Raw genomic sequence first — 13,243 nt, forward strand, 5'->3', positions numbered from 1 at the left:
GTGGCCCGGCCCTGACAGCCTGAGGCGGCTTCGCTCGCCGCTTCTGCCCCTTCAAGATGTCGGCGCTGGCCGTGGCCACCGCGGCGGCTGCCACCGCGGCGGCCGTCACCGCGACGCGCTTGGAGAGACAGGGCAGCCGGGCCTCGTCGCGGGGCTTCTACTTCAACACGGTGCTGTCGCTCGCCCGCTCGCTGGCCGTCCAGAGACCCGCCCCGCTCGAAAAGGTGCCGCCGGGCGGTGGGGGGGGCGAGTTCTCCAGGCCTGACAGGCGCTCTCTGTGCAATTAGAAATGTTTCCAGCGGTGTCCTGATTGCTTATAGTAATTATAAATATATCATTGTTATAAACATAAATTGTATGTTGTTATAAAGCAAATAGGTTTGTATTTTTAGATTTAGACAACCTTTATTCCCCCCCCGTGGGCACAATGGCACAGTTTAAGAATGAAATTTAGTTGCTTCCTCTCAAAGTGTACACATACGTAACACACGTTATAAAACATACTGTATGCAACGTGGATAGACCTAGATGATAGATAGATAGGTAGATATAGAGGTAGGTGATAAATAGATATAGAGATGGATGGATGGATAGATGGATGGATGGATGGATGGATGGATAGATAGATAGATAGATAGATAGATAGATAGATAGATAGATAGATAGATAGATAGATAGATAACCTTCTCATTTTTTCCTGTGGGCACAATGGCAGAGTTTAAAAATGAAATTTAGTTGCTTGCTCTCAAAGTGTACACATACGTAACACACATTATAAAACATACTGTATACAACATATGGATAGATAGGTAGATAGATATAGAGGTAGGTGATAAATAGATATAGAGATAGATAGATAGATAGATAGATAGATAGATAGATAGATAGATAGATAGATAGATAGATAACCTTCTCATTTTTTCCTGTGGGCACAATGGCACAGTTTAAAAATGAAATTTAGTTGCTTGCTCTCAAAGTGTACACATACATAACACACATAAAACATACTATATACAACATATGTATAGAGATCCTAGATAATTGATTGATAGATAGATAGGTCGGTAGGTTGGTAGATAGAAAGGTAGATAGATAGGTAGATGATAAATAGATGATATAGAGGTAGATGATAGATAGATATTCTCATTTTTCCCCGTGGGCACAATGGCACACATTAAAAATGAAATTTAGTTGCTTGCTCTCAAAGTGTACACATACATAACACACATTTAAGTAACATTGCTTAATTGCTTAACATTGCTACAAGTAACATTGCTTAATATTATTACTTGTAAAGGGGGCTGTTGTAATATCTTTTGGTCTCTGCAGCAATATATAAGGGTTGTTCTCAAGAGGTTCGGTTGCTTCCAAGTTTTTGTTTTTAATTTGGTAGACATCCTTTTTTGCTGTCAGTCAATACAGTACAGTCAGCAATTGCTTGTTTGCATTCTGGTGATTTTTTCTTATTACCCAAGGTAGGCATAGCTCACATTAATCAGATTTATATGTCTGAGTTGGCCTGTGTTGAATGTGCTGTTTGGGAGTAAGCCTCTTACATTATGGTGGAAATTTAAATAATTAAGCACAGGATCATTGTTTTTTAGTTTAGAGCAGGGTTTTAAAAAAAAACTTGACAGGTTTAGGATGTGTGGACTTCAACTCCCAGAATTCCCCAACCAGCAGTTCTGCAATTTGAAATCCACACAATGCACATGTATCTATAACCCGAACTAGACACTTGTTTCTCTGTGTCATATAAAATATGTGGGTATATGCATATTGGCATATTTATGTAGTGTATATCGGTGGTGGTGACCCTTTAAGAACTGCATGCAATGAAATTTCATTTTGATGTATGCTGATTAATGTATATTCAAAGTGACAATAAAGTTATTCTATTCTGTTCTATTCTATTCTATTCTATTCTATTCTATTCTATTCTATTCCATTCCATTCTCTATTCTATTCTATTCTATTCTATTCTATTCTATTCTATTCCATTCTCTATTCTATTCTATTTTGTAGTTCTATTCTATTCTATTCCATTCCATTCTATTCCATTCTCTATTCTATTCTATTCTATTCTATTCTATTCTAATTTAAAATTGCCAGCTTTGAAAAGATTCTATTCTAATTTAAAATTGCCAGCTTTGAGAGATTCTTTCTAAACTTTTTGGCTGCTGATTGTTTTGGTAAAAATGTATTCAATGTTTCTTTCCCCCCATAGACTGATTGTGTTCTTGTAAGGTTGTAAAGTTGTAACTGCTAAAGGCATGCAGTAAAAATAAACTTTTGCCAGACTTCAAAAACATTTGCTAAAGTTAACTGCAGAGAGCAGAAGAGGGCAAAATAGAATACATGAATATAATAAATTCCCTTTTTACAACCCTGTAATCTCTTAATTTGGGATAGAGTCAGGCCGACTGGATGGAGCTGAGTGTTCACTGGCCAATCCCATCCCAATTTATTGTAGCCTGTTTTGTGTTCTTCCACATATACAATCACAGATGTCTCTAGAATTTTTCTGCACCAAGTTATCTGCAACTGATTCTCGTTCATCTGTCTTTCTGTTGATTATATAATCTAACGTACAGTTCAGGTTTTCATTTGAGAACTTATTCACCGCTGTGGCTTTTCTAGTGACAGCTCTCTGTACATTTTATTTTTTCTATAACATCTGTAACGATGTGGCTTCGGTGCCTGTGTTTACGAGTTTCATTTTTTTGCTGATTATTATGATGTGTTCTCTACATATGTTGTTTTTTATGACTGTTCAGTAGGCAAGCTGGTTAAGAATACTTCAGTCATACAGAAGGATTTGTTTTGGTCCCTACCAGATTGCATGAACTCTATGTGGCAGTGGCATTTAAGTGGGTTAGGATATATCTCTGTATCTCTATTGAGTAGTCAGAGGATATTGGAGAATTAAGAACAATAAAAGAACAAAGAAATATAAATATATCCTAACCTACTTAAATGCCACTGCCATATAGAGTTCATATAGGGCTCAGTTGTGGTCATAAGTTGAGGACTACCTGTATATCCTCCCTTTTCTTTCTCCCATAGGTCCAAAAACTACTTTGCATGTGTCCCGTGGATATCCATGGGATTTTTCAGCTGGACGAGCGCCGCAGAGATGCTGTGATTGCATTGGGGATTTTTCTAATCGAGTCCGACCTGCAGGTAGCCTTCCTTTATTCACAAATACTTTTTTAAAAAAAGATTTACAATCCCTCCTTCCTCGGGTTCTCCAGAGCACTGGCCAAAAACTCGATTTCGTGGGCCAAAACTATTAAAGCACCCAAATATCTTAGGTTTGCTAAACTGTGTCCGCTTAGCCGTATTAATTTGTTTAAAGCAAGTGTTTCTCAACCTCGGCAATTTTAAGAACTTCCCATTCCCAGAATTCTGTATGCTGCCTGGAGAATTCTGAGAGTTCGAAGTCTACCCATCTTAAAAGATGCTGTGTGTGAGAAACACTGGACTTAATTGGTTGGTTTTGATTAGTTCTTTGGTGAAACCCTTTCTCTCCATTTTCTGCTTTCTCTTACTAGCCGTGTGGTGCTGATTATTTCCTGCTTGAAATCTGATCATTTGTGAAGTGCATTTGCATTGAGCTTGGCCTCCTTCTTAGAGGATCCCGATAACACTTTGCTGCATGCATTCTGTTGTTACTGTGACTTTTTTTTTTTAAAAAAATGTGCTGTTCTTCCAGCACAAAGATTCGCTCATCCCTTACCTTCTCCGGCTATTGAGAGGCCTTCCCAAAGTGCAGTGGATTGAAGAAATCAATTCACGGAAAGGCCGAGGTGACTTTTTAAACTTTTTGGTGGGGGGGGGGTGTGGGGGGAGAATTTAGCCAGATTTTAGGCTTAGGCCAGTGATTCTCAACCTTGGCAACTTTAAGATATGTGGACTTCAACTCCCAGAATTCCGCCGTTCTTAAAGTCGCTATGGGTGAGAAGCACTGGCTTAGAGCAGTGGATCCCTGGAGTGTGTTCGTCTGGCTAATGGCAATCCTATTCCATCAATTACCAAACTTATAGGCACCCTTCCAGTCCCAGAAATCTTCAGCTTCTGTTTGGTGACCTTGCTGTCTGATTTTGCCTACAGAGATGCGTCCTTAAGAGAACAGGTGAGACTGGTGGGATTCAACTCATTGACCGTTAGCTTATTTTTTTTCTACCATTCTAAAGATTACAATGTAAACAAACCTTGCTTAACGACCACTCGTTCAGCATCCGTTCTCAATGAAGGCACCGAACAAGTGGTACTTATGACATGTCCTTGAAGTTCCGGCCATCACAGCACGCGCGCGCGCGCACACACACACACACACACACACATACACACACACACACACACAGAGTCACGTGACTGCGTCATCACTCGGTAACTGACCTGCATTTCTGATGCTCAACATCCCACAATTTGCAATCTTTCCTGCTGGCTTCCCCTACGCAAAGTTAATGGGAAAGCCGGCAGGAAGTCAGAAGTCACAGTCAGATGTGAGGTCCTCACTTAATGACCAATGGAGATTTGCTTAAGAACTACCAGAACCGTCATCTCTAAGTGGCGCAGTCACAAAAAGTTATCCTTTATAACCACATTGCTTAGCCGTCATAAATTCCGGTCACAATTACCGTCATTAAGTGAGAACAGTATCTTTGTCCTTGTTGCATTAGTCAAGCAGAGGACATTCATTTATAACAAGATAAGATAATTATTATTGGTGAATAAACTCAAGGACTCTGGCTTCAAACAGCTAAACTCTCCTTTTGTAAACATATTTTCAACAGGGGCTTAGAAGCATAAGAGGAAATATTTAAGGTCTTAATTATACATCTGGCTTTATCTTGTTTCAACCTTCTGACATTTAATACCAGCACTTCATTCTGTAACCTTACATTACTGCTAATATTTTGTAATTTTATGCCATCCTCTCTTGTTACGACCTGTGGTTACAATGTTAAACGTGTTTACATAATGTTAATTCTGACCTTGGATTTTTATTTTTTTATTTGCTGGCCTTTATTGTTACAGGTTGTAGAGGCAATTTTGCAAGTAATGCAGGTTTTCTTGGGGATGTGTCAGTCTCCACAGATCCAGGATAAAGGTAAGCAAGATACGTATCAGATTTTGGGTTCTGACAGATGAAACTCTTCAAAGAACTTCGAGGCATTGTTTACCTCTAGAAAAAAGAATCCTGGGAAGTCACAAGACGGAGGGCACAAGCAGCAAAGCTGTCCTATTAAGAGAAACGTTCTGTTGGATGAGGTAGACAAATACGGCAACTTCTTGTTTTCCAGAATATTTGTGCAAATATGCCCTGCCTTGCCTAATCGGAATATCCCGAGCGTTCGGTCGCTACAGCCACTCGGAAGAGGCGCTGCTCTCCAAGCTTTTCCCCAAAGTGACCCCACATTCCCACCAGGCCTCCAGTGAACTGGACGGGATCCGCAGGCGTTCCTTCAATGACTTCCGCTCGATCCTTCCCAACTCCCTGCTAACGGTCTGCCAAGAAGGCTCTTTAAAGAGGAAAACGAGCAGCGTGTCCAGCATCTCACAGGTGGGGAATCACCTTTCGAATAACATCTGCCTGTGTTCCCTGTTCCCGAACTCACCGGCTCCCTTTGAACTGACCGGATGCTGTTCCTATCGTTGCACTTCCAATCTAGCTGAAAAACTGGGCCTGTGGCTGGGGGGGTGTTTAATCTGGAAAATTTGCACAGTGAAAATGCTGGTCTTGTTGATGATGAGACGTAAGTTTGCCTGGAGCAATTAAATGGTTAACGCGCCAGGCTGGAAACCGGGAGACTGTGAGAGCTAGTCCTGCTTTAGGCATGAAAACCAGTCCTAATCTTTTTTGTCACAGAAGTTGGCAAGCTGAAAAGCACATCAAAGGGAGAAGAATGTGTTATGTCATAAAATCTGGTTAAGAGTACATGGGAAAACCCTTCCAAAAAAGTCAAGATATGAATAGCAAATCCCTAGCGTTACAGAACGTGCTTGTTTTATTTTAACTCATATTCAATTCCCAGTTTGGATTTGCCCTCTTTCCCAGTTCAATCACCAGGAGACGGTGAATTCTAGTCTCACCTTAGGCATGAAAGCCGGCTGGATGACTTTGAGCCAATCACCAGGAGGCAGTAAATTCTAGATCCATTTTAGGCATGAAAGGTGGCTGGGTGACTTTGGGCCAGTCATCAGGAGACTTGAGTTCTAGTCTCCCCCTTCCCTTAGCCACAAAAGCCAGTTGGGTGACTTCCTCCTTAGAGATTAAGGGGGAAATTAGGAGCAGTGGCCCTTCTTCAAAATATTGTAATTATCACCTTAATTCTTTCCCCCCAACTGGTAGGACCGGATGAAGCCCAGCCCCATTGGATGGTATTTCATGCCTGTCTATATTTCAGGTCAGTCCTGATCAGGGGATCCCCCCGCCCGGTTCTCCAGGAGGAATGGCGATACAGTATTTTGAAGGTATAAACTTATCGGCTTTGAGAGGGAATGGGTTTCATCTCGTTTGGCCTCCGTTGCCAAAAAGAGGTCGATTACAATTTTTCTCTCCCTTGCTTCTTTTAATAAGCAGGTTCCTATCTGCCTGATGGAAGCGCGGTCGATCCCGAATATTATTTCTCCACCATTAGCTCCAGCTTCTCTGTTTCGCCCCTCTTTAATGGGATTAGCAACAAGGAGTTTAACATTCCGTTAGAAATGCTTCGCCAGTTGTTGAACATGGTAAGTGGGCAGCCCCTGGGAGAATAATTTAGGTTAAAGTTCTTTAGAGCAGCAGTCCCCAGTCTTTGCGGCTTGGCAGCCCGGCGTGCCGGAAAGGGCTACAGACGTGCGTGCATGCCGGCCTGCCTCTCTTGCAGCCCGATTCTGAATGGGCCACAGCCTGGGGGTCGGGCACCCCTGCTTTAGAGCCAGGAAACCTCAAGACGAAATAATGAAGCTTGTAAAAACTATTAACTCTTTCCCGTTAGGTCCCAAATTGTTAAAAAATGTGGGTACAGATTACTTTGATTTATTACAAATGAATATTACCTCCAGGGCTAAGTGTGACCTTGAATCTTTCATCAAAGACCCATACAGGTAATCCTCGACTTACCAATACAATTGGGACCAGAATTTCCATTGCTAACCAGAGCAGTTTGTTGTTAAGTAAATCGTGCTGTTCTTAAGTGAATCTGGCTTCCCCCATTGATTTTCCTTGTCGGAAACCAGCTGGGAAGGTTGCAGATGAAGACCACATGGCCCCAGGATAGTTGCAACTGTCGTAAGTACATGCCAGTTGCCGAGCATTTGAATTGCGATCACGTGACCGTGGGGATGATGCAACAGCCATAGTTGTAAGTCACTTTTTTGAGTGCCTTTGTAACTTTGAACAATAGCTCAACAAATGGTTATAAAAGTCGAGGACAACCTGTTCACCCATACAATCCATCCTGCGCTCAGTGTTTTTGCAAATCTTTGGATTTTACACAAGTTTATTTTCCTTCAACCGTAGGTAAAACAAATCGTGGGGGATTCTGTTCTCAAAAACCTGGATGCAGTGGCAACAGAAGTTATCGAGGTAACGTTAATTTTTTTTACAGCTCTTTTAGTAAAAATTAATTTTGCTAGCGCTGTTGAGAGTACAAGCTGATGGGTGAAATGTTAGTTTGAAATACAGATCAGGAACTTAAAAGAGTCCGGACTCCAGACTTCATTTTTTAAAAGAAATTTTCACCGTGCAAATCTGATGCTTTCCAGTTTGCTCTTGAATTGCCCTTTCTGTTAAATGCATTTACAGGCCAATCCGCACGTGGAGCTGTTCTACAAAATGTTTAGTGATCCCCTGTATGTTGCTCAGTTCAAAATGCTGCGAGACACCCTGTACCACATGAAAGGTAGGATGATCATGTTAACAAGAAGAAACTTTAGTTGGATCATTGGTGAATAAAAGGCCTTAATAAGCTTTTGACTTCATAGTGATTGAAGAGACTAAAAATTGCATCAGTTTTCGTGAACATTAAAAAGCCTTGGTGGAGCAGTGGGCTAATGCCTCCTTAAGTAACACCAGCTGCCTGCAATGAGTGCAGGTTCGCGTCCCACCAGGCTCAAGGTTGACTCAGCCTTCCATCCTTCCGAGGTAGGTAAAAAATGAGGACCCAGATTGTTGGGGGCAAAAAGCTGACTTTGTAATAATGCCACTTGGGGGGACCCGAAAGCCCTAATAATAAGCAGGCATATACATAGAATGAAGGCTATTGCTAAGCACATTGATTTGTGCTTTAGATTGTAAGCCGCCCTGAGTCTTCAGAGAAGGGCGGGATATAAATGGGATTTAAAAAAAAACATTCATCTCCAAATATCTAAGCAGCCATTTCCCTGTTGAATATTCCCAGACTCCCCGTAGCTTGTCTGCCGAAAATTGGTTTCGTATGAAGGAACATTTGTCAAAGAGGAATAAAAATATTTCTGGTTTGGGAAGAAGAATCGATTAGTTTAGGATCCACCGTTTTCTCCAACCTTGATGCCTTTCACTGCACCCAGACACGATTTTTGTCAGAATTCTACTTATTATTTTTGTTGTTGTTGTTCTTTTCCATCTGTTAGATCTTCCCAACTCTTTTGTGAAAGAAATTCACGATTTCGTGCTGGAACAATTCAACAGCAGCCAGCCAGAGCTTCAGAAGCTCCTTCACGAGGTTGATAAATTGCACAATGAGCTGAATCCATTGAAATTGCGCTGCCAGGCAAACGCCGCCTGCGTGGATCTCATGGTTTGGGCTGTGAAAGATGAGCAAGGTAAGTCTTACGTAGGTAGACACCCGGGTTACCAACTGCCCTGCTTAACGACCGTTTTGACGTTACAATGGTGCTGACAAAATTACTTCGTGGCTGACTCTCGCATTTTCGATCGGGCGTTTTTGCTTGCAACGAGCAGAGTTAACCTAGTCCTCAACCTATGGCCACAATTCAGCCCCAAATTTACGTTGCTAACAGACATTTGTTAAGCGAGTTTCGCTCTGTTTCACGACCTTGCTTGCCACAGTTGTTAAGTGAACCCTCGCAATTGTGAAATTGGTAACAGGTTTGTTAAGTGGATCTGCCTTCCCCGTTGACTTTGCTTGTCGGAAAGTCACAAAAGCTGCTCAGATGACCCTGGGGCAGTGCCACCGTCATAAATACGAGTCAATTGCCAAGCGTCCAAATTTTGATCAGATGACCCTGGGATGCTGCACTGGTTGTAAGTGCGAAAAACAGCGACAAGTCACTTTTCTTTAGGGCTGTTGTAGCTTCAAACAGGTCACAAAATGAGCTGTTGTAAATCGAGGACGACCTGTACTGCACAGTACCTAAGGTGGAAGTAAACTTGTAAGGCCAAGTCACATACTTTTTCACCTAGTGACTGTCACTGGTCCTAATTGTGGTCACTGAAAGAGGACTAAACCCTATTGCGCGGGTTTTGCGCTTAAAGGCATTCACGAGCCCACCGATATCTGTTAGCTTTGGGTGCTGTCCGAGTTCACGTCTCTTCCTGTGGACGTTTCCTCTTAACAAGAGCTCCTTTTTTGTTCTCTTGCAAACCAGGAGCAGAAAACCTCTGCATCCGGTTGTCCGAAAAGTTGCAGTCCAAGACATCCAGCAAAGTGATCATCGCCCACTTACCTCTTCTGATCTGCTGCTTACAGGTGCGGTGGAGTGCAGTCTGGATTCCCAGGAGGGAGGGGTTGCTTCCAGGAGGGCAAAGAGACAACTAGGATTCTCTGGTAGGCAGGAAGAGGGCGGAGTCGGTCTCTCCCTAGCACAGAGCGTATTTCCACAGTGGAGTGGAAACTTTATTTTTATTTTTATTTTTTTATTGAAAAGTTTTACAATAGATTTTTGAATACAAAAAAAACCCCTCCTCCCCCTCCCCTCTCCTGAACCCCTCCCTCCCCTCCCCTCCCCCCCTCCCCGACTTCCCAGAGCTGAATACAGGGTATAAAAACACAAACAAGCATAATCTAAAACAGACATGTCAAACACAAGGCCCGGGGGCCGGATGCAGCCCACGAAGTGGTTTCATGTGGCCCGTGAAGCCATCCTGGAAACAGTGAGGGAACGGCCCCCGCTGCCTTGGCCCTGGCCCAGAGACCCTCCTTCCGCCAGAAACCCTCAGATCTGTCCCACTCCTGCCCAGGCCCCCCATAGGCAACCTTGATGAGAACAATGTAGAGCTGGCCATGCCCACCCAGTAGGCCACGCCCACCCTGGCCATACCCACCCCGCCCCCTGAGGGCAACCACAATGCTGATGCGGCCCTCAATGAAATTGAGTTTGACACCCCTGATCTAAAATATGCTAACAACAATAAGACATTAGATTCTATCACACTTTAACTCTCCATCGTCAAAATATTAATAAAATAACTACTAACTACTTATACATCATATAGATCCACTACTTATTCAAATGCTAAATGAAACTTTTTAGTCCCATATTTATTCTGGATATAATCAATCCATCTTCTCCTGTGGAGTGGAAACTTTAGACTTGGTGTTAATGACCCTGTTTAATGGGCATATATACCAAATGCACAGGTATGGTATAGGCGGGACCTTGCTCAACAGTAGCGACTTGTGAGAGGGATCTCAGAGTCCTAGTGGACAATCTCTTAGATAGGAGCCAGCCGTGTGCTGCAGCTGCCATAAAAGCCAACACAGTGCTGGGCTGCATTAACAGAGGGAGAGAATCGAGATCACGTGAAGTGTTAATACCACTTTACAACGCCTTGGTAAGGCCACACCTGGAATATGGCATCCAGTTTTGGTCACCACAATGTAAAAAAGATGTCGAGACTCTAGAAAGAGTGCAGAGAAGAGCAACAAAGATGATTGGGGATTGGAGGTTAAAACATATAAAAAATGGTTGCTGGAATTGGGTATGTCTATTTTAATGAAGAGAAGGACGAGGGGGGACGTGATAGCAGCCTTCCAATATCTCAGGGGCTGCCCCAAAGAAGAGGGAGTCAAACTATTCTCCAGAGCACTTGCAGGCAGGACAAGAAGCAACGGATGGAAACTAATCAAGGAGAGAAGCAACCTAGAACTAAGGAGAAACTTCCTGACAGTGAGAACTATTAACCAGTGGAACAACCTGCCTCCAGAAGTGGTGAATACACACCCTTGAAAGAATTTATATAGCACATTTCCTACAAAAAGAACCAAAAGGAACGATCCCGTTGAGAAGATGGCCAAGCTATAAAAGTGCAAACGCCGCAAAGCCACGATTAGGGAGCAGGCTTTAAGGATCGGTTAGTCAGGATTAGTCACTGGAGAAGAGCCTAATGCTGGGAAAGATGGAGGGCAAGAGAAGAAGGGGACGACAGAGAACGAGGTGGCTGGATGGAGTCACTGAAGCAGGAGGCGTGAGCTTAAATGGACTCCAGAAGATGGTAGAGGACAGGAAGGCCTGGAGGAACGTGGTCCATGGGGTCGCGATGAGTCAGACACGACTTCGCAGCTAACAACAAAGTCAGGATTGTGTGGCCTTTCTTCCACGTGTAATGTCTTAACTGTTTCTTTTTTTTTTCCTTCCTTTTTTTTTTTTTAAATAGGGTCTCGGACGCTTGTGCGAGAGGTTTCCGGTGGTGGTTCACTCTGTCAATCCGTCACTACGGGATTTCCTTGTGATCCCCTCTCCAGTCCTGGTGAAATTGTACAAGTATCACAGCCAGTTCCAAACAGGTGTTTTGCTTTGTCCACTAAAGGTTCTCTCTGGAATGTTTGCCCAATTTATCGTTCACTTTCTGTTGCTGCTTCCTGATCAGTTAAGCAACTCGACTGGTTACTCTTTTACTGCATTGAGGAGTCTTAAAAATATTTAAGATCCAGCAGAGCGGATGCAGCGAGAAAGAACAACAGGCTGCGTTTAAATACTCCCGTTTGGCTGGCTTGCTTATTTATTTATTGAAAGCATTTATAGAGGCACCCATCTGCTCACCAACTCTGGCAGCTGCCAATCAAGTATCCCTAATCACGCTTGAGGGCTGGTCTCCCTTTTTCTCCCAAGAGGCTGCTGTGTCTTATTTGTACCCTTGCAACTGTTTTCAGCGGTGGGTTATACTGAGAACGACTCTTGACAGGGCAGCAACTTATCGTCCACCAAATTTTGGTGTGTTGAACAAGCCACACACAGCTGGTTCCTAGTATTAACCTGATTTCGGACACCAGGCCAAGTTGAAAGCAAATATGTGACAGTATAGTGGCTTGGGTACAACACCGTGATCTTAATTTGCGCCTCTCCTAAAACGAAAGCACGCATGACCCTTTCCTATCCAGATGTGTCTTTGATGTGTCCAGACGTGTCTTTGATGCGGTTGCATTGTTGTGCACGGGTAATCTTGACTTTCAGCAATTCGTTTCAAAGTTACCAACGGGACTGAAAGACTTATGGCCGTTGCAGCATCTCTGTGGTCATCTGATCAAAGTTTAAGTGCTTGGAAACTGACTTGTATTTATGACGGTTGCCATCCGGTGTGTGTGTGCGTCTGTGTCATGCGATCATCTTTTGCAACCACCTGCCAAGCAAAGTCCACGGAGAAGTCCACAACCGTGTTACTAACTTCACAATGGCAACGATTGACTAAACCACTGTGAGGATGTCAGATGGGGGCAAAACTCACTTAATAAACGTCTCACTTAGCAACAGAAATTTTGGGCTCGTTTGTGCTCGTAGGTCAAGTACTATCTGTAGTCCCGCAGCAGCTACAGGACAGGGTTTCACCACCAGACCTTCCTCGTTCCTTAGGCACCAACGACATCAAGATCAGCATAACGAACGAACATGCTGAGTCTACGCTGAGCGTAATGTCAGGAAAGAAAAATGAAGCCTCCATGTACGAACAGCTCCGGGACGTTGCAATTGATAACATCTGCAGGTAGGTTTTAATCTCAGGTATGCAAAGAGGCAGTTCTTTCAACAGGTTGAAAAGCCAACCTTGGCTCTTAGCGAAGAGCAGATTTTGCCAAGTCAGTTATGGCCATAACTTGAGGACTAGCTGCATTGATTTCTCAAGAGAAGAGGGTTTGAAGGCCTGAACCTTTCTAGTCAAATTATATATCTTGCAGGTGTTTGAAAGCCGGCCTGACTATCGATCCTGTCATTGTTGAAGCCTTCTTAGCCAGTTTATCTAACCGTCTCTACATTTCCCAAGAAAGCGACAAGTAAGTCACTTCAGTGCTGCAAAGTGGTCTCACAGAGTTGGAAGGGA

At 43.2% G+C, this 13,243-nt stretch overlaps 1 protein-coding gene across 3 annotated transcripts in view; it reads left to right on the forward strand.

The window, feature by feature from the left end:
• The first annotated feature begins 13 nt into the window (after positions 1 to 13).
• PI4KA (phosphatidylinositol 4-kinase alpha) overlaps positions 14 to 13,243 on the forward strand; it is a 59,706-nt gene continuing 46,476 nt past the window's right edge. For 2 of the 3 annotated variants that reach the window (XM_083373218.1, XM_083373220.1), the window contains exons 1-15: positions 14 to 224; positions 3,067 to 3,183; positions 3,716 to 3,809; positions 4,047 to 4,135; positions 5,044 to 5,116; positions 5,310 to 5,569; positions 6,414 to 6,480; positions 6,587 to 6,738; positions 7,511 to 7,576; positions 7,796 to 7,892; positions 8,602 to 8,793; positions 9,580 to 9,680; positions 11,588 to 11,717; positions 12,781 to 12,910; positions 13,101 to 13,196. In XM_083373218.1, the coding sequence (XP_083229344.1) occupies positions 57 to 224; positions 3,067 to 3,183; positions 3,716 to 3,809; positions 4,047 to 4,135; positions 5,044 to 5,116; positions 5,310 to 5,569; positions 6,414 to 6,480; positions 6,587 to 6,738; positions 7,511 to 7,576; positions 7,796 to 7,892; positions 8,602 to 8,793; positions 9,580 to 9,680; positions 11,588 to 11,717; positions 12,781 to 12,910; positions 13,101 to 13,196 (1,832 nt within the window). In that variant the 5' untranslated portion in view covers positions 14 to 56. The remainder of the gene's footprint in view (positions 225 to 3,066; positions 3,184 to 3,715; positions 3,810 to 4,046; positions 4,136 to 5,043; positions 5,117 to 5,309; positions 5,570 to 6,413; positions 6,481 to 6,586; positions 6,739 to 7,510; positions 7,577 to 7,795; positions 7,893 to 8,601; positions 8,794 to 9,579; positions 9,681 to 11,587; positions 11,718 to 12,780; positions 12,911 to 13,100; positions 13,197 to 13,243) is intronic. The other variant, XM_083373219.1, reaches the window with a different exon arrangement.

Source organism: Vipera ursinii (genome assembly GCF_947247035.1).
Source record: "Vipera ursinii genome assembly, chromosome: 14".
Classification (NCBI taxonomy): domain Eukaryota; kingdom Metazoa; phylum Chordata; class Lepidosauria; order Squamata; family Viperidae; genus Vipera; species Vipera ursinii.